This window comes from Lissotriton vulgaris, chromosome 2_1, assembly GCF_964263255.1.
Source record: "Lissotriton vulgaris chromosome 2_1, aLisVul1.2, whole genome shotgun sequence".
Classification (NCBI taxonomy): Eukaryota; Metazoa; Chordata; class Amphibia; order Caudata; family Salamandridae; genus Lissotriton; species Lissotriton vulgaris.
Window position 1 is genome coordinate 1,946,624,297 of NC_141687.1, and position 27,787 is coordinate 1,946,652,083.

General features: G+C 43.7%; 1 protein-coding gene across 1 annotated transcript in view; it reads left to right on the plus strand.

The window, feature by feature from the left end:
• The window catches only part of ABHD2 (abhydrolase domain containing 2, acylglycerol lipase), a 331,643-nt gene that overhangs the window by 179,228 nt on the left and 124,628 nt on the right, over positions 1-27,787 (plus strand). Inside the window, exon 7 of the mRNA XM_086958131.1 lies at positions 27,540-27,650. Within this exon, the coding sequence (XP_086814257.1) occupies positions 27,540-27,650 (111 nt within the window). The remainder of the gene's footprint in view (positions 1-27,539; positions 27,651-27,787) is intronic.

Here is a 27,787-nt window from a genome sequence, read left to right on the forward strand (position 1 = left end):
GCTTTAACTTTTGTCAATGATGTAAACCAAAACGATCGTAATCTCAAATTCACAGCTACTATCACTACTGATTCAGCTGAATTTTTGGATGTTTCGCTCTTTATTAAAGAAGGGCAACTCCATACTAGATTACACCGTAAAATGACAGCCGGTAATTCCATATTACATGCCCGGAGTTCCCACCCTGCCCATACAATTCAAAGCATTCCTTATGGCGAATTCATTCGTATTAAACAAATTTGTAGTGATGAGGCATCTTTAGCTACCTGCTTCAATGAGTCTTATCGAAGATTCTTGGCACGTGGCTACAGTTCCAAATTTTTTGAAATACATGTTATTGATAATTCCCATGTGGGCAATTCATTCACTTGTGCAAAAATCGCTAGAGGTTCAGTGCATGTTGGTTGTATGTGCAACATCACGCATATATACTCATAAAGTGCTACCAGTGTGAAAATAAAAAAAGGTGTGCCCAATTAGATAAAAAGTGATAAAATATTTCATAATTTAAAAAGTAGTCTGTGTGGAGGAAAAGGAAGTTTACTTAAAAAGTTAGTTGCAAAAAAGAGTAGTAGTTAGTAAATGCAGAGTTGGTTCAGAGTGGAATTACTAATAGTCAGACCGGGTTAAAGGTAAGTATGGCAATCTTCACTCTTATTGAGCCCGTTGGGCATCTTGCTGTGCAGCAAGATGATATAACGGGTCTCAAGTTTACGGAGGAGCCCTTCCCTGTCGCCAACTGTTCGTTTGGGAGGGACCCTATCTATGACAAAGTATGTAAGGCCTTCTGGGTTCGCAATTTCGAAATGTCTGGCCACTGGGTATGTGGGGTCTGCGTTGGAAATAGCCCTCAGATGCTGCAGAATTCTTTTGTGAACTTGGGGCCTTGTGCTCCCCACATATCTGAGCCCGCAGGGGCATTGTAAAACGTATACAGCAAATTCTGTTTTGCAATTAACTTTCTCTTTTATTTTTAATGGAAAAGGAGAGAAAGGTATGGTGTATTCAGATTTGCTGATTCCATTTCTGCAGGCCTTACAAGTGGCGCATTTCAAGAACCCTTTACTCCCTGCTAGCCACGTGCCCGTGACTAGTTCAGGGCTACTTGAGACCAGACTGGTTTCCATAGACCTAGCTTTCCTGTAGGTGATATTTGGCCTAATCGTTACCAGATTGCCAATAACCGGGTCACTTCTAATGAGGAACCAATTGTTCTTCACTATGTTGCGGATAGACTTATGTTGGTTGCTGAAAGTCATGATAAGTCTGGTTTCATTACTCGCTTCAATGCGCGACAGTTTGACAGTAGCATTAGTGGGGCATAACAATTGCTGTCTGTCTAGAGAGTTTGCCCTCCTCTGTGCATTGTCAATGGTGTGCAGATCATAGCCTCTGGCCAGAAATCTTGATCTGCACTCATCTTGTGCTTTTAGGCAATCTGTATCGTTGCTGCAGATACGTCTGATGCGGAGCATTTCCCCATAGGGAATGCTCTTTATCAGGTGGGGTGGGTGATGACTATACGCATGCAACACTGTGTTGCCCGCTGTCGGTTTCCTGTGGAGCTTAGTATGTAGCTTACCCTGATCTATATATATCTCCACGTCTAAAAACACAATAGAAGTAGAACTTACAGTACTTGTAAAATGTAAATTAAGATTATTAGAATTCAAACAATCAATGAATGCGGCGACATCAACATCAGAACCATCCCAAATCATAAAAAGGTTGTCTATATATCTCCACCAACCTTTAACCTTGGTGTTCATGGTGGCTGCATGGTCTACCATGAGGACCTGCTCCTCCCAAAAGCCCATATGGAGACAGGCGTAACTCGGGGAGAAGCAGGCCCCCATTGCCACGCCTCTAGTTTGGAGGAAAAGTTGGTTAGAAAATAAAAACACATTGTTTTCCAAACAATCTAGGATCATTTCTACCACCATATTGGAATGTTCTGTGCAATCAATAGATCTTTTAGTAAGGTAGTGTTTAACAGCCTTTATCCCATCCCTGTGATGAATGCTTGTATAAAGGGATGAAACCCCTAGTTGTGGAGGATCGATGGGGGGTGAAGTTGACAAATACGAGGTGGTTGCGACATTTGATCTGTGTGTACTATGGTATTTCTTAAGCTTGAGTTTGCGTACATATTTGAACAGATCAATGCGAGTACTAGCATAGTCAAAATCACTTTTTGGTCTAAAGAAGAGCCCCATAGATAGAATAGTCAATTCACTGTCTGTTAGCGTGGTATCGCTTAAGTTGACCACTGTTTTGACATCGCTTAGTTGTTGGTTTGATTGCGTTGCCATTTGGACCTTTGTCTCCTCTGTCTTCCACCTGTGCCCCCTCCTTTTTGAGCATTTCCTCCTCTCTGCGCGTTTGGCGTTGATTTGTTTGCGCCTGTTCCTTGTGAGCCAGAGCGGAGTGTCTGCTTGCGGTCTTGTTGGACCACGGCCATTTCCTGAGCAGGAGTAAATTTGCGAAACCCCACTCTCATATTGCGTGTGGCTTCATTATCAGATTCGCTTTCCGCCTGTGAGCTGTTGCCTGAGACAGATGAAACCTCCAAAATGCTATTGGTATTTTGCTGAATGGATGTGCTAGCTGTAATACTCCCGTTACCATCCTTTTGCTGATGTTGTTTTAAAGTGTCATATTTTCGAGCGAAGGTGAAGATTTGGCCATGCTCGTAATCGAGCCTATCTCGTTGGAATTTATATGATTTGCGCCGTTTAATAATATCTTCCTCATGTTTCAAGCGTGCTTGCATTTCCTCCCGATATTTTTACAATAGTGGGTGTGCTGGGGATCTTAGATATTTCCGCTTCCAGCCTTTCAATTTCTGACATCAATTTCACCCTGTCGCTCTCTGCATATTGTACCAAAATCTGCATGAGGCGTTTGGAGGAATCGAGATTGCACTGTGCCCAGTCTGTTAACATTTGGGGGTCAGGTTTTTCATAGGATGGCGCTAGCATGATCCTGAGTCCACGAGGCACCCTTCCCACCTCCAAATAGCCGGACAGGGAACTGTGCTCCCACCATTTCGCCTGTTCACTTTTGTAGCATTCTCAAGTGCCCTAAAAAGATCCTTAATAGTGTTACTCGGTTCCGTCACCGAGACTGCATTAGCAACTGTAGTGGACCCCCCAGCCGGGGAGTCCGTAAACATTCCTTTTGAAGCCTCCACACAGCCCCGTACTGCGTCGGCAGACATGGCGTATCTAACTCGGGGCAAAGTTTAGAACAAATGAAGGTCGTTTTATGCGTCAATCCTACCCGACAATGCTGGGCAGCCGACCCTCTGCTCCACTCCAAACAGGATTTCCCGCGGGGCTCCGGTGACTACGATAGTACTCCTGGTGCAGTCCCAGCTTGCAGCCGACCTCCGACCCGGAACAGCTCACGTTCTTCCCCTCGTCGTCAGCACAGTCTCCACCTCTCCTGGGGCTCCGGCAGCGTCTCCTTCACGGAGTTGTCGAAATGCTCCAAACACTGGAGCCGAAGCTTCAAGCTGCACTAGCCCAGACGTGGAGGGGTCTCGTCGAATCCAGGGAAGCAGTCCTGGATATACTTGCGGTATGAATCGTCCTCAACTTTCTCAACCACAGCACATGCAGTCAAAATCGACGTAGAGACGAGACCCAAATCTTGGTGTTAAAATTTTATTGCGCCCAACACCAGTCTGCCATGATGCGTTTCGGCTACCAAAAGCCTTGATCACATGACGCAGTCATGGGGCCTGGCCACCATTTTTAAATATATATATTAGGCATGATAATAAGCCTCTGAGAAGCAGTGACGTATCTGCATTATATATATATATATCTATATATATCTATATATATAGATAGATAGATAGAGATATATATAGATAGAGATATATATAGATAGATAGATAGAGAGATATATATATAGATAGATAGAGATATATATATATAGATAGATAGATAGATAGATAGAGATATATATATATAGATAGATAGATAGATAGAGAATAGAGATATATATATAGATATATAGATATATATAGATAGATAGATATATAGATATATAGATATATATATAGATATATATTACCTACTGGCGGTCGCCAGTAGGTATATATAGTTAGGATTTTTTCTCTAGGGGACTTTTGAAAATTCTATGTCTAATAACTTTGGCGTTTGTGGACGGAATCGGCTGAAATTTTCAGGAAAATGGCACATTTTGTTTCTGAGCAGCCCCTGAAAATTTGGGGGGGTTTCGTCAAGGGGGGGGCGAGAAAAAAGGGGGGGCCGAGAAAAAAGGGGGGTCCCAAAACGCGTTTTTCCCATTCATTTTTCCATAGGGCGTTTGGCCTCACTTTTAGCTCGAACTGCTGAATGGATTTGCACGAAACTTGGCAAAATTGTAGGGACTGTTAGCCCGATGTGCCTTTGCTGGGTCTCAATATATGTGCTCCAGTGGATTTTGAGAAATTAACGTTTTAAAAAACAGATATATCTGTGACCGCGTCCCGGGTAGCGCTCCGGTTCGCGAACTTTTCGCGTAACGGAGCTTTGCGAAGCGAAGCTGATTGGCTCTCCGGTGTCTGTCAACATTCTAAACAGTCCGGAGCGGCCGCCATCTTGTCTCTCGGTAGGATCGAGAGACAAGAAGAGGAGAAAAACGAAGGGGAAATTTAATGAAAGGGGGCAAGGTAGACCCTTCTTGACCCCCTAGGAATGATGTTGGGGTTATTAAAGGGTCCCGTGGGGCAAATAAAAAAAAAAGATTTTTTGCGGTAGAAGCGCTTTCCGGTTCGCGAACCGGGTAGCGAATCGGGACGCGAAACGGGAATTCGCCATTTTGTATCTCGTTTTAATTAAATTACAAGATGCAGGAAAAACAATGTGAGAAATGGGTATAAGGGGGTACGGGAGACGTATCCTGACCCCCTATGTTTTCTGAGGGTGGCTGAGGATGCACATATATGTTGATACTTGTCTTCCAGCGGCTGCGCGTGAGCGTTTTTTTTTTTTTTTGCTGCGTGACGTCTGTTAACATTCGATTCGAAGGAAATCAGGAAGTGTTGACCGCCATTTTGACACTGCGAGTAAATATATTGTTAAAAATAATTGTTATAAATTAATCCGTATTGATAAACATTGTCTGCGCCATCTTGCTTTTTTTCCAATGCCACACTTTTGTCGTGCACGGCAGCCATTTTAGATGCCTTGACCAGACCCACTCTCTGCACGCCGCCGATCCTCAGCATGGCTCCCCACCCTCGCAAGCATCTCCCCCACGCACTGGTCACCCCCGCACTCTCTTATGCATGGGCCATAAACCTCCCCCCATCTGCGCTGCTCTTCCCTGAGAATCACACCCTGTGCCCGCCCAACACCTCCCTTTCACCCTATTCACTACCGCACCCTCTGACACTCCTCTTCCTTTGTGTCTGATTGTCCAGGCCGGTCCCAGGCTATCACCTAGCCCTGCGGATGTAGTTTATGGCCTCAACTGTAAAGAATCACCCCTCTTCAAAGGAGTTACAGTAGATCAAGGCCCCCACCTCATGAGATCCGTCACACCACACGCGTTCCTACTATCTGATAACGATCCTGTATTGTGATTGGGGAGGGGATTCTCACTGTGAGGGTGTGTGGGACCGAGCCTGAAGCGGAAGATTCCAGGGATGCCTTTTTGTACATCAAAGTCTTCACAATTATGTGTCACATTAAAAATATATAGCACTCCAACAAAGTAGTAGGATTATAACACTTTAATAACTTATAAATATATACAACGCATCAAAAACAGTAAACACGTTAAAAAAAAAAAAAATTAAACAAAAGCAACAATGGTCAGTAGCGGTCTGTTGTGCGAATAGTCCGAAGGCAGCACAACGCGCCGAGATCTGGATGGCACCCAGGTGATGTCCTTTACTTGCCGCAGTAGTCTTGGCATCCTACAGTGCTGCACCGAAAAACGGCGTAGGGTGCCCGGTGGGGAGGCGGCGTGAACAGGCCTCCCCAGGTGGAGGCTAGTCTGCTGTAGTGGGGCGCCCCTTTAGCGTTTCACTTGCCATTCAGAGGTTTTCCGCCCGCTTTTGCTGCACTGTGTCTCGTCAGTAGCGGTCTGTTGTGCGAATAGTCCGAAGGCAGCACAACGCGCCGAGATCTGGACGGCACCCAGGTGATGTCCTTTACTTGCCGCACTGGTCTTGGCATCCTACAATGCTGCACCGAAAAAAGGCGTGGGGCGCCCCGGGGGGGGGGGGGGGGGGAGGCGGCGTGAACGGGCCTCCCCAGGTGGAGGCTCGTCTGCTGTAGTGGGGCGCCCTTTTACCGTTTCAGTCACCAATCAGCAGTTTTCCGCCCGCTTTTGGTGCACTGTGCCTCATCCGCCATTCAGCTGTTTACCGCCCGCTCTTGCGGCTACAGCGTCTCGCTCACCATCTAGTTGAATTTTGCCCACTCTTGCGGTGCAGCGATAGGCGGCTGCCATAGGACTCTTAAAATGGCGTCCGGCTCTTCGGATTTGGGCCTGGCCCACTAAAATGGCCCTGGGACACCTTGGAACTCGGACGCTTGTCTGCTAGGGCTTGGGCCCCATTCTCGAAAGCGTCCCCTCAGCCTTGAAGATTCTACAAAAGTCTTGGGGGCCCCCGACTCCCGCAGGCTTCCGGTGGGGAGTGGCTGCCATGATTGCTTGCGGAATGGCCACGACGGAGCTACAAGATGGTGGTGCTCTCATGCTGACGCCAGCTTCAGTCTGAAACATCCAGAAACACTGTAGACTATCAATTCGATGACTTCCAGTGGAGCCTCAACGTGACCCGGTAGGGAAGAACTTGCCCTCCCCTCTTTTGACTGATGGTTCTTGTTGCCTGTCCCCTCTGTTGTCATCTAACGGAACCTTTTTGGATTGCCGAGTGAGAAAAAAAAAAGGTGGGGCTTTCATCGTTTGGGAAAAAAAAGTTTCAATCCAATGAAAAGTGTTATTTTTAGGTCATATGATCGAACATTTCATCATTAGGAAACCAAAAGTAAAATGAACCAATGAAAAGTTTTATAAACAAGTCACATGACCTGTTATGCGGCTTTGGGCTATAAAAACCCTACATAATCTGTTGGCCTGTGAGGCGGCGCCAGTAGCGGACCGATGTGCGAATAGGCCGAAGGCAGCACAACGCGTCGAGATCCGGATGGCACCGAGGTGGTGTCCAGCAAGTTGCCGCACTGGTGTGGCTATCCTACAATGCTGCGCCGAAAGACGGCGTGGGGTGCCCGGGGGGGGGGGAGGCGGCGCAAACGGCCCTCTCCCGCCTCCCCAGGTGGAGGCACCTCATGTGCAGTGCGGCGCCCTTTGCCGTTTCACTCGCCGTTCAGCAGAGTTGCGGCCGCACTTGCTGCTACAGTAGGCCGAAGGCAGCACAACGCGTCAAGATCCGGATGACACCGACGTGGTGTCCAGCAAGTTTCACTGGTGTGGCCATCCTACAATGCTGCGCCGAGAGACGGCGTGGGGTGCCCGGGGGCTGGGGGGGCGGGCTTAAATGGGCCTCTCCTGCCTCCCCAGGTGGAGGCACCTCATCTGCAGTGGAGCGCCTCTTAGCGTTTCACTCGCCTTCCAGCTGAGTTCCGCCCGCTCTTGCGGCACAGTGCCTCACCCCTCATCCAGCTGAGTTCCGCCCGCTCTTGCGGTACAGTGACTCACCCGCCATCTAGCTGAATTGCGGTTACTCTTGTGGTGCAGCGATAGCCGGCTGCAACAGGACTCTCAAAATGGTGGCCAGCTCTTTGGCCTGGTCCACTAAAATGGCCCTGGGACACCTTGTAACTCGGACGCTTGCCTGCTAGGGCATGGGCCCCATTCACGAAAGCGTCCCCTCTTTTGACTGATTGTTCTTGTTGCCTATTTCTTCTGTTGTCATTTAACGGAACCTTTTTGGACTGCCGAAAGGTGTTCGGTCCGACCGCTGGTTGGTGGAGACATTTTGACTATATCCTGGACCTGCCCGGCCTCGCACAAAATGGCGCCGGTATAAATGGGACTCGTGACTCCTTGTTGTGTACTGGTTGCCCAACCTTGATATCACAAGATACGTATGCAGTTTTGAAGCACATGGCGGGCGGGGACGAGAATTGATTGAACATTTGACATTTGACAATCCCTATTGATATTAAGTTCTGATGTTTTATTGATTACTGTACTATTGAAAGTTCGAATTAACGTCACCCATGTTACTTGCCCGCAAATGTATATCTAGATAATTTTATTGTAACTGACCCTGTCGTACTTTAATTATAAAATGTACGTCCACCGATTCCGCAACTGTTAGACACCCTAGTTCTTGCAACCTAATGGCCCGCTCGTTACGTTCTTCTACAGTGTAAATGTCCCCTCATCATATACGATTCCAGTTTGCTCTGTGGCCGGCCCACGTGGTTATAGGCCCGTATTTGTATACTGACATTTTCACAATAAAGGTTTTTCAAACAAAACATGGTAGTAGTACCTTTTTTGGTATAGTTTTGAATAATAGCCACTGTTTTCGAATGAGTAAAAGGCAAGTGAAATAAAGCAGCCCGATTACATGACGGTTAAAAGGTATAATACGCAGGAACGCAGTAAAGATAAATGGTCAAGGGCTGTTGTGTTTTCCACTCCTGCAACATAAAGTGATCGATAAGAATCCGATATTCATGCCTATCAGCGACTAAGACAGCAGGCAGAGCCGCTTTTGCTCAACGGCTCCCTCATGGGACGAAGAAACCCCCTTTTTCTCGAAAAATGAATATTTTACTTGCAGGACAGTTGTAAATTTCCCGGGAAAATACATTAGCCTGGAACATTGCTAGTGATAAACTGTAAATGCATCTGGGTCCTTTGCTTTACAAGTCAGAGTGAGAAAAAAAAAGGTGGGGCTTTCATCATTTGGGAAAAAAAAATGTTCGAAAGCAATGAAAAGTGTTATGTTCGAGGCATATGGGCTGCAGATGGTACATTATGAATAGATCGCCATCTGGTGTTGGGCTCGGATGATTGCACTTTGTTTTTCTCTTGGAGAGTCTTTTGTATCTTGGTGACTCCTCCCTTAGTTGGTAGTGCGCATGGGCATCGGCTCCATCCTTAGATTGTTTTTTTCCGCCATCGGGTTCGGATGAAGATCGAGACGCTCCAGATCAACTTCTGAAGAAAGTGATTTTTCGGCGCGTATTCCCTTTCCAATTCGACGGTATTGTTAGCGAACGCGTTCTTTTCCATTCCGACGTGTTACAAATTCAAAATAGAAGAGGAAAACTTGGATCTACGTCGAGGAACAAGAGACCTTTCTCGGCGCAGTCAAGCCCGGAGTCCATGGAAAGGACTCCATTCAAAAAATGTCCATCGTGTGGTGCTAAGTTCCCACACAAGGACCTACACGAGGTGTGCAACCTCTGCCTATCGCCTGAACACGAATCCAGGGACTGCGAAGCCTGCGCAGCATTCTCCTCCAAGCTAACGATCAGAAATCGTCGAGCTCGAAGGCACGAGGCTTCCAGAATGCAGGCGGAGGCGATCCCGGAGCTGTTCGGAGACGAACAAATCGAGGAAGAAGAGGACCAGTCGGGGTCGGAAGGGGACCAGTCGGAGGTTGAAGAACTCTTCGAGCAACAAACCGTGAGTGACGACGTCCCCTTACCGAAAAACCGACCCCGTGCGGTAACGACCCCGCCCTCGGGCCCGGTCAAATCGCTGAAAAAAGTTTCCGACGCCCCGCCTTCGGGCCCGGCAACGAAACCGAAACTGAAACCGAAACACTCGGAATCCCACCACGTCGGATCCGAGAAAAGGGCGTCATCGACACCGAGGCGGCATATAAAGGAGAGCTCGGTATCGAAACATTCCGTGTCGAAAAAGAAATATGATGTATCGCCCAAAAGACACTCGATACCCAAAAAGTCGGAATCGAGCAGACATTCGGTGTCGAAACCAGAAAGATCTGAGGATCGAAAACAAAAACAGCTCTCGGAACCAGGACCCTCGGTACCGATTCAAGAGCAACAAACAGATCCCAAGCAAAAGATCTTGTTTATTGACCCACAAACTGGGAAAGTGGTCACGAAGAAGAGAAAGAGTGAACAGTCAGAAGATAAACCTCTTCCTCCAAAAAAGAGAACAATGGGGACGAACATAACTCCTCCTGCTTCTCCTCGTCCTAAAAACACACCCTCTTCTCCTATTCCTCACAATAGGCCACATATTCCTACACCCTCCACACCAAGACCAGCTACACCTCAGTCAGATGTAGACAGTGATATAGGGGAGGGAGAACCTCAAGGGGATGACGAATCTATCCAGGATGAGGAAGATCCATGGGAAAATTACGATGTAGGGTCAGATGAGGACAACGACCCAGAGCTATACCCCTCAAAGCCTTCACCACCTGATGATAACACAGGTTTTGTGCAGCTCATTAATAGGGCAGCAAAATATCACAAACTAGATATGCACACAGAACCTCAGATAGAGGATTTCTTGTTAGAGACTCTACCTAGTGCACAGAGAACATCAGGTACTCTTCCTATGCTAAAGGGTCTTCTCACTCACACAGAAGAAATATTCGAAAACCCAGTGAGAGCCAGGGTGTTAAACCCAAGAATCGATAAAAAATATAAAGCGGCTCCAAAGGACCCAATATTTATTAGAGGGCATGTACCTCTAGACTCGCTGGTGGTCTCAACCGCTCGTAAGAGAGCAAACTCATTATCTACAGGAGAGGCTCCTCCACCAGATAAAGAGTCGAAGTTAATAGATGCATCAGGCAAGAGAGTAGCATCACAGGCAGCAAATAGCTGGCGTATAGCTAATACACAAGCTCTACTCGCACGTTACGACAGGGCACATTACGATGAGTTAGAAAAACTTCTCACACATCTTCCAAAAGAACATCAAAAGAAGGCAGACCAATTAATTCAGGAAGGTAAAATAATAACTAATACTTCCATTAAGTGTGCGTTAGACGCAGCAGACACTGCAGCAAGGTCTATTAACACTAGTGTCATGCTAAGAAGGCACGCATGGCTCAGAATCTCAGGATTCAAACAAGAAGTTCAAACAGCCCTACTGAACAGACCATTTGATCAGAAGACATTGTTCGGTTCAAGTACAGACGAGACATTAGAAAAGATGAAAAAGGATACAGAAACGGCTAAGTCAATGGGAGCATTGCAACAGCCAACGCACAGAGGTTCCTTTCGTAGATCCACCTATAGAGGGGGCTCAAAAAACACAGGAACAAATCAGCAATCCACATCTTTCACACCAACATCACCCAGAGGTAATTCAAGAGGTAATTACAGAGGTAACAACAATAAGGGTAGAGGCCGCGGAAATAATAACAACCGCAACGCCTCAACACCAAAACAGTGACTTCATAGATCTCCCCCCAGACCACATAACACCGGTCGGGGGACGCCTATCACAGTTCCTACCTGTCTGGGAAGACATCACGTCAGGCAAGTGGGTGAGACAAATTATCCAACATGGTTATTGCCTAGAACTCACAGCTACCCCGCCAAACATCCCCCCCAAACAGCGCCCAATGAGTCAGGATCATTTGACATTGTTAAGAGAAGAAGTGCTAGCACTTCTACAAAAGCATGCAATAGAGAAGGTCCCAAAGGATCAACAAGGAACAGGAGTATACTCTCTATACTTCCTGATCCCCAAAAAGGACGGGTCCCTACGACCAATATTAGACCTCAGACCTCTCAATGCTTACATAAATTCGGAGCACTTCCACATGGTCACGCTCCAACAAGTACTCCCTTTACTGAAGCAAGGGGACTTTCTTTCTACACTGGATCTAAAAGACGCTTACTTTCATATCCCAATTCACAAAGCCCACAGAAAATACCTAAGGTTTGTGTTAGAAGGACAACACTACCAGTTCAAGGTCCTTCCGTTCGGTGTCACAACAGCACCGAGAGTTTTCACAAAATGCCTAGCTGTGGTGGCAGCACACCTAAGAAGACAACAAATACATGTCTTCCCATACTTGGACGATTGGCTAATAAAGGCCAAATCCAAGGAAGAATGTCTTCACAACACACAGAAGACAATTCAACTGCTGCACCACCTAGGGTTTACGGTGAACTACAAAAAATCACACCTGCAACCAAACCAGATCCAGCAATACCTGGGGGCTACAGTAGACACAGAAAAGGCAATAGCATACCCCAACCCAATCAGAGTACAGACAATGGTCGGGTTAATACAAAAATTTCAACCACAACACTCACTACCAGCACGAGTGTTTATGCAACTATTAGGCATGATGTCCTCTTGCATACTGCTAATACCACATGCCAGACTACAAATGCGCCCACTACAAGAGTGTCTAGCGACACAGTGGAATCAGGCTCAAGGTCAGATTACAGATCTGGTGTTGGTAAACGACCGGACGTATCGCTCTCTGAAGTGGTGGAACACAGAAAACATTTCCAAAGGACGGTCGTTCCTAGAGCCAGTTCCACAAGTAATAACAGCGGACGCATCGCTCTCCGGATGGGGAGCGCATATGGACAAATACACAGTACAGGGGAAGTGGAGTGCGCAGCAAAAGAAGCTGCACATCAACTACCTAGAACTGTTAGCAATATTTCTAGCACTAAAAGCTTTCCAAATGCAAATAACAAACAAGGCAGTCCTGATCAGAACAGACAACATGACTGCAATGTATTATATTCAAAAACAGGGGGGGACACACTCTCTCCAACTGTCCAAACTAGCACAGGACATATGGAGATGGGCCATTCCTCAAAAAATCTACCTGTTAGCGGAACACCTACCAGGAATTCAAAATCAAATAGCAGACATCCTAAGCAGACAGTCAGAACAAGTTCACGAATGGGAACTGCACGACCAAATACTACAGCCATTCTTCCAAAAATGGGGGCAACCAGAGATAGATCTGTTTGCAAATCATCAAAACGCAAAATGCAAACAATTCGCATCCAGGTACCCACACCAAAGGTCCCAGGGCAATGCACTGTGGATAAATTGGTCCAACAAATTTGCTTACGCGTTCCCTCCTCTACCACTAATTCCACTACTGGTGAGGAAACTGCAGCAGCACTCAATGACAATGATACTAGTGGCACCCACGTGGGCAAGACAGCCGTGGTTCACCACGCTGCTACAACTCTCACAAGTACCACATCAAAAGCTAAGATTATTACCCATGCATCTTACACAGAACCATGGAGAAATAATGCACCCAGATCCCAAACAACTGAACCTAGCGATCTGGCTCCTGAGGTCATAGAGTTTGGGTATTTAGATTTACCACCAGAATGCATGGAAATCATTAAACAGGCAAGACGTCCTACCACCAGAGCATGCTATGCAGCAAAATGGAAGAGGTTTGCTATACACTGTAACAGTAAGCACATCAACCCTCTGGACGCATCCACTAAACAAATCATTTGCTACTTATTACACTTACAACAATGTAATCTAGCATATACATCTATTAGGGTTCATCTAGCAGCCATAGCGGCGTACCTACAAAACAGACAACACCTGTCATTGTTTAAAGTACCAGCAATTAAAGCTTTCATGGAAGGACTCAAAAGAGTCATTCCACCAAGAAGACCACCTTCCCCAGTCTGGAATCTCAACATAGTGCTTACCAGACTAATGGGGCCACCCTTTGAACCTATGCATAGGTGTGAAATACAATTCCTCACATGGAAGGTGGCCTTCCTCATAGCTATCACGTCACTTAGAAGAGTAAGTGAACTGCAGGCTTTTACGATTCAGGAACCATTTATGCAGCTACACCAAAATAAAGTGGTTCTTAGAACAAACCCAAAATTCTTACCAAAGGTAGTTTCAGCATTCCACATCAATCAGTCAGTGGAATTACCGGTTTTCTTTCCAAAACCACAAACAGTAGCGGAAAGAGCCCTACATACACTGGATGTTAGGAGGGCCATATTGTACTATATAGAGAGAACACAAACTTTCAGAAAGACAAAACAGCTATTTGTTGCGTTTTCTCCCACACATAAAGGCAATCCCATCTCCAAAGCGGGCATTGCCAGGTGGATTGTAAAATGCATTCAAATATGCTACTTAAAAGCAAAGAGAACATTAACTGTTCCTCCTAGAGCTCACTCTACACGTAAACTAGGAGCATCTATGGCATTTCTGGGAAACATTCCACTAGATGACATATGCAAAGCGGCTACCTGGGTTACACCGCACACTTTCACAAAACACTATTGTGTAGATGTGCACACAACACAACAAGCTAGAGTGGGACAAGCAGTATTAAAAACATTGTTTCAGACAGTTGCAACAGACACGGGCGACCACCGCTAGGGAGAGAACTGCTGTATAGTCTATTCATAATGTACCATCTGCAGCCCATATGCCTCGAACGGAATATGCTACTTACCAGTATGCATCTGTTCTTGGCATAGAGGGCTGCAGAGTGGTACATGCCCTCCCAGCCTCCCCGGAAACCTGTGTCTGTTCCAACACTATCTTATTTAGATACACTTACATGGGCACTCTTATCTGTATTCTACTATACTACTCCATCTAACCCTACTATGGCAAAACAATCTAAGGATGGAGCCGATGCCCATGCGCACTACCAACTAAGGGAGGAGTCACCAAGATACAAAAGACTCTCCAAGAGAAAAACAAAGTGCAATCATCCGAGCCCAACACCAGATGGCGATCTATTCATAACGTACCACTCTGCAGCCCTCTATGCCAAGAACAGATGCATACTGGTAAGTAGCATATTCCTTTTAGGTCATATGACCAAGCCTTTCATCATTAGAATAACAAAAGTAAAATGAACCGTTGAAAAGTTTTATTAACAAGTCACATGACCTGTTATGCTTACGTTACGCGCTGCGCGCCGCGCTCTGGATCGTTTCCGGGAAGCTGCGCCTCGCGCACCGGAGCACTTCCGGGTGCGCTAACGCGGCGCGTCATATGACGCATTACGCGACAAAGCAGGTCCAGAATATAGTCAAAATGTCTCCACCAACCAGCGGTCGGAACACAACCCCTTTCAGCAGTCCAAAAAGTTCTGTTAAATGACAAGAGAAGGGACAGGCAACAAGAACTATCAATCAAAGAGGGGAGGGCAAGTTCTTCTCTACCGGGTCACGTTGGGGCTCCACCGGAACTGATCGAATAGGTAGTCTACAGTGTTTCTGGATGTTTCAGACTGAAGCTGGCGTTGGCATGAGAGCACCACCATCTCGTGGCTACGTTGTGGCCATTCCGCGAGCAATCATGGCAGTCGCTCCCCATTGGTAGTCTACGGGAGTCGGGGGGTCCCGGTGACTGTTGTAGAATCTTCAAGGCTGAGGGGACTCTTTTGGGAATGGGGCCCATGCCCTAGCAGTCAAGCGTCCGAGTTCCACGGTTGCCCAGAGCCATCTTTGCAGGCCAGGCCCAAGTCTGTGGAGCCGACCGGCGTTTCGTGAGCTCCGTAGCAGCCGCTGGTCGCTGTACCGCAAGATTGGGTGCAATTCCGTTGGATGGCGGGTGAGACGTTGTAATAGCAAGAGCAGGCGTAATTCAGCTGGCCGAGCGAGGCACTGTCGCAAGAGCCGGCGCAAGTCAGCTGGTCGAGTGAAGCGCTGGGGTGTAGCTGAGAAACCTCCACCTGGGGAGGTGGGGGAGGCTCGTTCGCGCTGTCTCTCCCTTCTACTGCACCCCACGCCGTCTCCTGGCGCAGGTATACATGATGGTCGGACCGGGGCACCGCAGGACGTGTCTTCAGGTCAAACGGATTGTGGGACAAGGTGTGGAGCAGGCGCAATTATCTCGGGGGCCTCCGTCAAGCGGTTCAAGGAGGCACCGCATCACATTGTTTTCCAATGCAGTCAGGTCCACAAACAACCCCCACTTACTTTGAGAATAGTGAAGCTGCAGCAGGTGCAAATAAGCTTCAGACAGTGTTACAAGCGCTGCTCCGAACCCTCAACTATGGCACCCAACATCCAGGACTTATGCCATTTGTGCAAGGCAATGACATCGAAGCATCTCAGGGACCAAGCAACATACCATATCCAGAGTCCTTCCCACAACCTCTGCCTTCCTTCTTACCTAGTTATTGTTCTTTCACTCCCACTCTAGGCTTTTAGTCTGTGGATGGAAAACCATGAACCTACACTCACCTATGAAAATCTTACTATTGATGGTTTATTTTGAGCCCAAAATACAAAGGCTTGTTTGGATCGATGTTGCAGCAGGCTGCCATGTAAATAGTTATTTAATAAAACGTTTTACCCTGTTACTTTGCTGGTGTGTTGTGTATATATTTATAATATTTGCATAGTGTTTGTCGTTATTTTGGGTGGGGTGGGCGGCGGAGCCGAGCTGTCTTGCAGCCATCATGGTGTCGAGCTCAGTTCCTCTCACTAGTTTCGTATTTGTTATGAGGGGTTGTTCATAATGTTTCTATTTTAGCGAGGTCAAAAAGAGATCCCATTAGTGGCCTACTGATTTTGCTTGATTCCTTTTTGTTTTTTAACGATTTTTCACTATCTGCAAACCCTAAACGGAGTATTGCGACTCTGTGCTTGTTTGTAAATAGAGAATGAACCAAAGAGAACCAATTCCAAAACAATAAATGCTAGGATAACTATCAATCAAATGGAGAGGGAAGCAGGCACGACCGATTACAACGGGGGCAAAGGCCTATGTTACCTACCCTTCACTATCTGCAAAGAGAGAATATTCCTAAAAGAAAAGAGGAAGGGGGGGGGCGAGGGGGGGGCAGCGTTCAAAGCACATCAGCGTGCATAAATACGAAAATGTTTTTACCTACCACGTACTTGACATTTTACAGCTTTTGATATTTGCTATTAAAAAAACCATTGAAATTCACTGAAATAAAACATAGGTTATAGACCATATATAGTTGGGGATAAGCATTTACAAAACCTTAATTTACTCGCACAAAACCATTGAAATTCGCATATATAGTTAGTTGCACTAACTATATATCGCGCACCCGCAATCCACTGCTGATGATGTCACATTACATCATTCATGACATGGTCAGTGACATCACTGATGACATCACTGATAACATCTCAAATGACATCACTGATGACATCACTGATGACATCTCATTTGACATTACTGATCACATCACTGATGATATCATTTATGTGATAATACAATGAACATCTTCAGACTCTAATATAACCTTAGATACATTCAGTATAAACAGACACTCACAGACTGTCACTTATCCATGGAGTTACTCACACACCTAGTCAGTCATGAAAAGAATCACTCACACCTCCATTTTCTCAACTATACACTGATATACACACCTTACTTATTCAAACATATACTAACACATATTTACTCTCTTCTACAATCCTTGATACATGTTCACAATGATCCTTACAGACACTCACACATTCACTGGCTCTTATGCACAGTTATTTATATATGTCAACTCTCACATGTACTGTGTTTTACAAATCCATTCACTCACCAATACACTCATGCAGACAGTCAACCGCCCATACAGCTGTTTCCACATGCACTTTTGAACCCATACATATAGTGAATCAACTACTGACACATCTATGCACAGTCACACACCTCCCAGCCACCCACCCACACACACACTCAGTCTCCCATACAAATACTTGGGCAACCAATCAAAAACCCATATAGTTACTCATATAGCTACTGATCAACACATGCAGCAGTTTACAGAAGAACAGACATAATGATGCACAAATTAAGACAGTTTAGTCACTAACCCATGCACTCAGTGAGACACATTAAATCACTCACTCATACAGTCAGTCATGCACCTACTAAATCCTTCATCCAGACACTTGTACAGCCACTCATTCTTCAATATGTAAGACATATTTTAACTTTACAGAAACATACAGTCACTGGATGTTGTGATCAGTGATGTCATCAGTGATGTCACTGACCATGTCATGAATGATGTAATATGTGACATCATCAGCAGTGGATTGCGGGTGCGCGATATATAGTTAGTGCAACTAACTAGATATGTGAATTTCAATGGTTTTGTGCGAGTAAATTAAGGTTTTGTAAATGCTAATCCCTAACTATATATGGTCTATAACCTATGGTTTTTTCAGTGAATTTTCAAGGTTTTGTAAATGCTAATTCCTAACTATATATGGTCTATAACCTATGGTTTTTTCAGTGAATATAGATATATATATATATATATATATATATATATATATATATTCAATGGAAAACCCATAGGTTTCACACCAGTTATAGTTAGCTGGAAATTTTACTGACATAAAACCATAGAAATTCCAACGTTATAGTTAGTTGGACTCACTATAATACGCTCGCCTGCAATGCACTGCTGATGACGTCACATATTATATCACTAATGACATCGTCAGTGACATCACTCATGACACCAGCCAGTGAATGTGTGTCTTTCTTTAAAATTAATATGTTTAATATTTGTATTTGTAAAGGTTGATGGAAGAATAAATGGTTAAATAAGTGTGTAAATGGATGTTTTTTTTAAAAAAAAAAATGATTGGTTAACTGCTTTATTAAGTGTATTTTATTGAATACATATATGAGCGAGTAACTTTTAAATATTGAAATATATGTATCAGTGTTTCACTTTGTGTATAAGTAGCTGCATGGGTTGGTGACTGACTCACTGTATGTGTTTTGAAGACCGCATATGTGCAGGACTGTATGGGTGGATGAGTGTGTATATGTGTGTTAGTGAGTGAATGACTGTCTCACTATTGGGTTTTTTAGTAACAACATATATGTTATTCTAGTGTATGTGAGTTTTGATGTATATAAGTGAGTATATGTGAGAGTAAGAGATTGTAAGAGTTCCTGTTTAAATAAGTATATGTTTATATAAATGATTGTTTAAGAGAGTAAGTATGTGTAAGTTTCCTCAGAAGTAAAGAGGTAGTGTGTGTATAGTTTTATATGCAAATAAATGGATGTTCAATAATTTATTTGCCTGTGTGAGTATGTGTGTGAGTAACTTTTTGATGACTGTCGGTATATAACAGGATGTATAGATGTATCACTACATATGAGGAGTGAGTATATGTATGAGTGACTATATAGAACTGTTGGTAAATGAGTGGATGTGTATATTGATGGTGGAATTACTGAATTGCTTGTTGTAACTGGTATGGGTATCTCAATTTTTTTGAAAATGTTAGTTTCTTTTTTTGAATATCTATTTCAAGGATAACATTACACTAAAAGGAGGTCTGTCACTCTGTCACAAGGATGGTGTCATCAGTGATGTCATGAGTGATGTCACGGACGATGTCATGAGTGATGTAATATGTGACGTCATCAGCAGTGCAATGCAGGCGCGCTTGTTATAGTGAGTCCAACTAACTATAATGTTGGAATTTCTATGGTTTTATGTCAGTAAAATTTCCAGCTAACTATAACTGGTGTGAAACCTATGTTTTTTTCATTGAATTTCATAGTTTTTTTAAATGCTAATTCCTAACTATATATAGGGCCTCAAACCTATGAAATGTAATATTTTTTATAATGAATCCTATATTGTATATATATATATATATATATATATATATATATATATATATATATACAATATAAAATCATTGCCAGTAATGCAGATACGTCACTGCTTCTCAGACGCTTACTATCATGCCTATTATATATATATATATATTATAGGCATGATAGTAAGCGTCTGAGAAGCAGTGACGTATCTGCATTACTGGCAATGCTATATATATATATATATATATATATATATATATATATATATATACGCGGGGATAAAATTAAGGCAAGGAAAATAAGCAAGTTTGCACGTGATCAGGCTGACTATGCTAACGGCCAGATTTTCACCTTCTCGCGCAAGTTCAACAAAGCAAAACGTCAGCAGTACAGCGCAAAGGAAAATAAAAAACAGATCCCGGATAATCCTATTAATAGAGGGGCAAGTGGCAGCAAAGACGCTGACGATGCGGGAAGTGTGACCTCTGAAGGGTCTGATGCCTTTTCAAGTGCTTCAAGTGGAGATTCGCTGATTAATGAGCAACCTCTAACCATCCTCAATTTGGAGGAAGAGTTGGATTTTCTAGTGGCGGAAAGACTGTCAACCTTACGCCCAAAAATGTGCAGAAAAAGAAACAACAAGGATGGCGGAACAAGAAGCAATAAGAAATAATGCTGTCATCAATCTTACTGATGTCACCCTCACTAAGGCAGAGGAACAGTTACTTTCGCTGGGATTGAACTTTTGCTCTGCACAACCATTTAAATATGCCCCAACAAGAGTTGATGTATTTCAGTTTATACGGAAGCTCAAATTGAAAAAATTCTTCACTTTACAAACCTTGAAAACGGGAGCCAGTGCCCGCCCTACGAATGTAACTTCAGGGGATCCCGAAGTCTCAGCAGCGGATGTCCCCATGCTGCTAGACATGCACGATCTCAACGCAGCCACGGACTCTCAACCAATGGGACCTGATGTGGACTTGTCCACTCAAAGAAGGCTGAGTAAAATTCATTTGACACAAAAAGGAGCAGGACTAACTCAGTTTAAAGACAAGTCAGACTTTGTCCCCTTGATGGCAAAAGATGCAATCAATTTTTCAATTTATAATCTTTATTCGGTTCTTAAAAAGACACCATAAAAGCACAGATACAAAAATACACAAGCAAAAATACATTTTAAGAACAGCAATAATTTTCAGTATAAAAGGTGTAAATATTAAGAATGTCTGGCATCGGGGAATGGGCCGGGAGGGAAGATTTTTAAATGTTCGAATCAAGTTAGGGGCCAATTTCTCTGGTGTTCCTCAGTCTTGTTGCTATTCGGATAAAGTTTATCGTACAGAACAGAGTGTAAGTATCCTCCGCTTCCTGTAGGAATCTCGAGGCACGTTTTGCATGTTTAAATTTTAGCTCTTTCAGAATCCCCACCAGGAACTTACGTCTAGGCATAGTATAAAATGGGCATTATAAAATAAAGTGAAGAGTATCCTGCGGAGATTTAGAATCGCAGCCGCAGGTACCCTTCTCCTCCACTGTGTGAGTAAACCCCGAGGGCACCGCGAGTAGGTGATGTAACATGTTCAACCTAAAACGGGTCATGAGGTAGCGGTCCTGCGCATTATGCATAACCCTCAAGTAGGGTTCCATACCTTGCTTCACAGTGAGTTCATTGTAAACGAGATTGGTGGGTTTGTGCTTCTCTATTTCAGCCCTTGATGACTTCAGGTGTGTGAGGAAAAGTTTTTTCACCAGGACCTTACTCTCCGGGGTAAGAGAGTCAGGGGATAGAAAGAAGTTACTGCAATCGATCTCTGTTAGCGACTTCTTAACGTATTTCAGCCAGGGGATTGCATGGCCTTTGTCTCTTTTAAGACAGTCCTCGATAATTTGTCTTGTGAGGGCCGCCTCTGGATTTGTCCATGCTTTGACCCATGCCAGGAGGGGTTTAATTTTAATCTTATCCTCTATAAAGGTTTCTCCTACTTCTTCGTGTATGACGTGGGCTGATATGCTCTGTGGAACTTTTAATATTCTTCTCAGGAATTTGTTCTCTTCAATTTGAAGAGGCTGTGCTTTTTTGTCCAAGAAGCCCCACACTTCAGCCCCATAACATGCCTTCGCACAGCAGATTGCTCTATATAGGTTCAATATTTGTTCCGGGGACCATTTCCCTAATCTTTGCCCGTACCCCATAATAGCTCCTGCTGATGCTGCCAGTTTTGTGGACTGCTTTTCGATCAGGGGTTTGAATGTGAGGTCGTGATCGAATAATACCCCCAAATACGTGAAGGACTTGACCTGATCTATTTTGTGTGGCCCAATATGATAAGTGAAAGTTCTTTTTGAGGGGTGTCCAGATGACATGATATAGGACTTTTCCAGGTTTGTTGCCAAGTCCAAGTTGTCCATGAACTTGACAAACCCGTCGATTAATTTTTGCAGTCCCAAAGGTGTTCTAGCGAGCAAAACCGCGTCATCGGCATAGAGTAGTACGGGCACTGGACGATGACCAATTTGGGGTGAGTCTACCTTGAGTTTGAGAAGGTCTTTTTCCAATGCATTAATGTAAATAGAGAAAAGGAAGGGCGCAAGGATACATCCCTGCCTTACTCCGCTATTGCAGGTGAAGGGGTCGGTCTTTTTGCCCTCCTGGCTATATCTTACACTTGCTGAGGTGTTCCGGTGTAGATTTTGCAGAGTGTCAACTAGCAATTGGTCCGCTCCTAATTCCTTTAGCATCGCCCAGAGCTTTCTCCTGTTTACGCGGTCAAAGGCCGCTGAGAGGTCCATAAACCCCATATGGATGGACCCCTTCCCGGCGATGGTGTATTTGGCTATCAGGAGGTATAAATTTAGGCATTGATCGGTGGTAGATCTACCTTTCCTGAAGCCATATTGGATGTCCGAGAGGACTTGATGTTCCTCGGCCCAATCTTGCAGTCGGAGTAAAATAACTCTCCCCAGGACTTTAGCCGTCACATCGATGAGGGAAATGGGTCGGTAGCATTGGGGGTTATCTCGGTTGCCTTTCTTATAGATGGGGACTATGGTCGCCGTTGACCAGGGTTGAGGGAGTCCTGCCTCCACTGCCTCATTTAGCACCCTAGTTAGTAACGGTGCCCATAGTTCTGGTCTGCTTAGGAATAGGTCTGGAGGAATCCCGTCCGGTCCCGGCGCCTTGTTTTTGCTGAGACCTGCTATTCCCAGTTCGACTTCTTTCAGGGTGAAGATCAGCTTGACTGGCTGATGGGCCCCGGGTTCCTCCTCCGGGGCCCATCAGCCAGATGCAATCAATACTTTCCATGACTGCATCGCCACGGAAATTAAAGCTCTTTACAAATCGACTAACAGCAACAAGAGGCACGTATTTAATCAACAACGTGCTAATTACTATGCCCTTATGAAGAAACTAAGCACTAACCCTAACGTCGTAATCAAGACTGCGGATAAGGGTGGGAACTTGGTTTTATGGCCCAAAACAGAATATATCACGGAAGCCCATAGACAATTACATGATATTAACTGCTATGTTAAATCTAGGAATAAGGACTATGGCAAAGCTTTTGAGAGGCTATATAAGTTATTATCACAATGGCGCAGGGAAGGGTTCATCTCAGGGGATGAGTTCAAGTTCCTGCATAATGAGTTCCCGACCCTTCCTGCATTTTACTTGATACCAAAAGTGCATAAAGGCATTAGACCTATGCCTGGCAGGCCCATTATATCTGCATTGAATAGCGTGGGTGAAAGGGTAGGCCAATACATAAATTTCTTCCTCCAAGACTCTTTCAAAAAGCTACCTAGCTATGTCTGTGACACCACAGACTTCCTAAAGAAAATAGAGACAATTGAATGGCAGGAGGACATGTTGCTGATAACACTCGATGTGGAAACTTTATATACGAGTATAGCACATGAAGATGGCCTCAATGCAGTAAAATATGTCTTGAGCCAGAGACCCGCACATTACTATCAGCATAATAAGGCAATTTTGAGTCTCATAGAGTGGTGCCTGAGAAACAATTACTTTTCTTTTGGGAAAGAGATTTGGCAACAGGTGAGAGGCGTGGCAATGGGGGCCTGCTTCTCCCCCAGCTATGCGTGTCTCCACGTTGGCTGGTGGGAGGAGTGGGTCCTCAATGTGACACATAAAGTGTGGGTCAATGAAAAGATAATCAAGTACCTGCGGTACATCGATGATGCTTTTACTGTGTGGCAAGGTGCAAAGGAGGAAGCTGTCTCCTTCATTGAGGAAATTAACAACAACTCCCTGAATTTAAAGTTTACATCGCACATCAGTACATGCCAGGTTGAGTTTCTAGACGTTAAGGTCTATATTGATGACTCGATGAAACTACACACCACATTATTTAGAAAGCCAACCGCAGGCAATACTACCCTGCATGCCTCTAGTCTACACGCACAACACACTATCCAGAGCATCCCATACGGAGAAATTCTCCGACTAAGAAGGATTTGTAGCTCAGAGTTTGATTTTAGGCAATGTGTAGTGGAGTTAGAAGTACGACTGAGGGAACGGGAGTATTCAAAGAAAACTTTTGATCGAGCTTTGGCTAAAGCAGATCTAAGCACCCGTGAGAGCCTTTTACCTGTCACTGATGGAGAGGTAGTTCTGACCACTCCATCAGAGGACAAGTTTGAACTTTGCCCCAGATTCATTACCTCTTTCAGTGACCAGGAGCGCAAAATCAGAAAAATTATCAATAGGAACTGGCCCATTGTTTTATCTGATAACATCCTGGGGTCCTTTTTACCACAGAAACCAACTGTAACTTTTCGCAGAGCGCGTAATATGGGCGCGGTCTTGGATCAACCATGTCCAGAATTAAAAGAAAAAGCGAACTGGCTGCAATCTGCAGGTGGTTTCCGCAAATGTGCCAGTTGCTGTGCCTGTAAATTTGGGGTAAATAAAATTCACTACACTACCCCTTTTAGTGATAAGGCGATTGGAATTATTGGTCAACACACCTGCAAGACAGAGTTTGCAGTATATGTCCTAACGTGCACCTGTCGCCTCAATTATATTGGTAGTACCAAGCAGCAGGTGCACTTTAGGATTCTGCAACATCTGCGTGCAATTCTGCATAGTGACCCCAGTTACCCAGTGGCATGCCACTTCGAAATCAAACACAATAAAGATATTAATTGTTTGACATACTTTGTTGTAGGGGCAGTGCCTAAACTACGAAGAGGTGGCAACAGAGAGTTAAGGCTCAGACAGCTCGAATCGAACATGATCCTGGAATTCGATAGCAAGTGGCCGAATGGCCTCAACAACACTGAGGATTTACACACTTTTTTGTAGGCTGGCCCTTGAAAGACATTTCCTGATTTTGATCTCCTGTAAATCAACACTATTTATGTCACCCTTGGTAGTCCGGTTCCCTGTTACCAAGGGATGTGCAATATCAATTGTTAAGGTTTATCTTTTCGGTATATGTTTGCTCTGTTAGCCTTGGCTATTCAGGATCCCTGTTAGCCAGGGATCATATTCTATGTAAGTATCAACCCCTCCGTGTAAATATATTTAATCTACAATACTTTTTTGATATATCTAATTTTAACACTATTTTATACACTGGGTGTTTGTAGTATCACCTTTTATCACTTTTTTATGATGAACCCTGTTAATAATATTTAATGTTTTTTTATCAAGCTTTTATCATACAGAATGAAACTTTTGTCCATCTGTGTAGTTAACATGGAGTCATCATTTCTAAATGCAGGTAGTTTTATCAGGCATTATGCACCTTTTTCCTTCTCTTGTAAATATACTGTAATACTTATGTGAATTTTTGTACTTTTGGACATGCACTGTTTGGCACTATTAAGCACTTTACACTTTATTCACTGGACTATGCCCACCCCTAAATAAGATAATGACATACAAAAAATAAGGTTCCGCATCACCTATAAAATCAAGGGTGTTTGTATGTGATAAAACTGAAAGAACTTGAGCAACTAACGGATATATCCGGTATTAGTTTTAATTGCTTTTACATGACAATGATTATATGTAAGTATTTATACTATTTTTTATAGCTTGTTTTGCACATGTCGCGGTAAAAAGTATGTTTACCATGTCTATGATCACATGATGTGAGGGAGGGGCTTGTACCAGTTATAACTTGGCATTATAAAAGTAATAATGTTACAAACCGTCTTGTGCATGTGAACAAGGGCAAGCCCGAAACGCGTTATGCATTTCCTGCATCAAACATCTAACCTGGATTAAAGAACTGTTACCCTATCTGGTGGTCCTGTAGTTGCAAGCTTACATGTCTTTATGCATAATTATAGTGTTCTTAGTATGTTATTGCATATGTTTTCTATACACATGTTTATGTTACAAATAGCGTCTTCCAAGCATTATTTGGTTACTGCTATCTACTCTGATTCAGGCATGTGAATCTATAATAGACACCCCAATACTGGGGAAGAACAATAGTTACTTACCTGTAATCTGTGGTTCTCCAGTATTGGTGTCTTTCATAGATTCAGATGCAACCCGCCCACCTCCCCTCAGAGGCTGGTTTATGCTCTTATCTCTTGGTTACAATCTTGTGCGAGAAAATCTGAGAGGCTGAGCCTCTGAGGAGAACATTCTGGTGGGTGCTGTCGCCTAATTGGCTGCAGTTTGGACTATGTATAATCACTATGATAGTCATAGATGTGGAACATTTTTCCTTGTAGCTTTGGGCTACTTTACTTCATGGTTTTATGTTACCAAGGTTTTTGGTCATTATGTGCATAATTATTGATTTTATATGTACTGTGGGACTCCCACTCCGACGACGGTGAATGATTCAGGAATGTGAATCTATGAAAGACACCAATACTGGAGAACCACAGATTACAGGTAAGTAACTATTGTTCATTTTCAAGTACTGACATTTGGACTGCGTACAATTAAATTATCCAGACAGCTTGAGATATAAGTGCATGCAAAGAAGTGATATGCCCCAAGCTATTGTCGGAAGCTTGACATTCAGTTATTTGCTGCAAAAGGTTGCATGTCTACAGAAATGTATTCTACTTGAATATATGCATAATTGTTCTATAAATTAATAAATTGGTTTTTTTAAAGGGATTTTGTTTATATATTTAACTCCCATAGTTGATCTTTCTGCACCCAGGTGGGCCACCAGAGTAAACCTCTTTCGAGCTACTACTCCCATGTGTGTTGTTGATCTAGAACAACTTTGCCTCATGAGTGTAAAATATAATTTGTGTTGTCAAAGACAAATCTGTTGTGACTGGCCATTGAGGATTGGTTGCCTGAAGTTAGCTGATTGACTGTACGACTTTACATTTGAAAAAATCAAAACACTTTGTTGATTTGTATGTCTAGTCATTAATTTATTAGTCATGATGATTGTATACCAAATGAGTAAACCTTCTTCTTTGCAAATTCTACATGCAGACCTCATTTCACATGGTCTGTCTATTATCTAGGAGCTTTCTTAGGGTGTTGTGTTTGCCACATTTCCTGTTTCCCTCTTTATTTCACATAAACGTGAAACATGAGCGATATGATAAGATGATATAAGATTTTGGTTGTTAAAATGTCTTTGTTAACCCATGTTCTTGTAATTTCCTAACCTAATTGTTAAAATAAAGATAAATATCCATTTAGGCGCATCACAATAAATGAGCAGGCAAATAAGTTTTATATCTCGCTCACAGTTATGAATATTTATAAATATTTTTCACTATGCCATAGTTGGTTATTTTCACATATTTTCTTTAAAACAAAAATGAGTTTCCTAGAACCGCTCAGGGGACAGGTGTGTGGTCTCGTTCAATAACTTTTGTAAGGTCAGTTTTTCCAAGGTACTGTATGCCAATGGATTATTTGCAATCTAAGTTGTAGCACAAAATGTTACTGTTCTCTTCAAAATCCCCAGCATTCTCCCATTTAAGAAAGAACACTTGGAACTGATTGCAGAAGAGAAATGATTATTTGTGTTTTCTTTTAGAGATATTCTCTTTGGAGAAAGCAATGGGCAGATGCAAAACCTTAATGATGCAGACTTAAGCCGCCTTTACACTGCAACGTCTTTGACGCAGATCGATGACAATATCATGAGGTATGTCCAATAAGGAGGGGTGACAAGCCTTGGCAAAAGTTATTTGTGTCATTTTAATCAACGATTTGGTGCAGTTTATATGCCCCTCCAGGAGGTAAGTTCTGAAAGTGCTGATAAATCATAATTGACTAGAATGT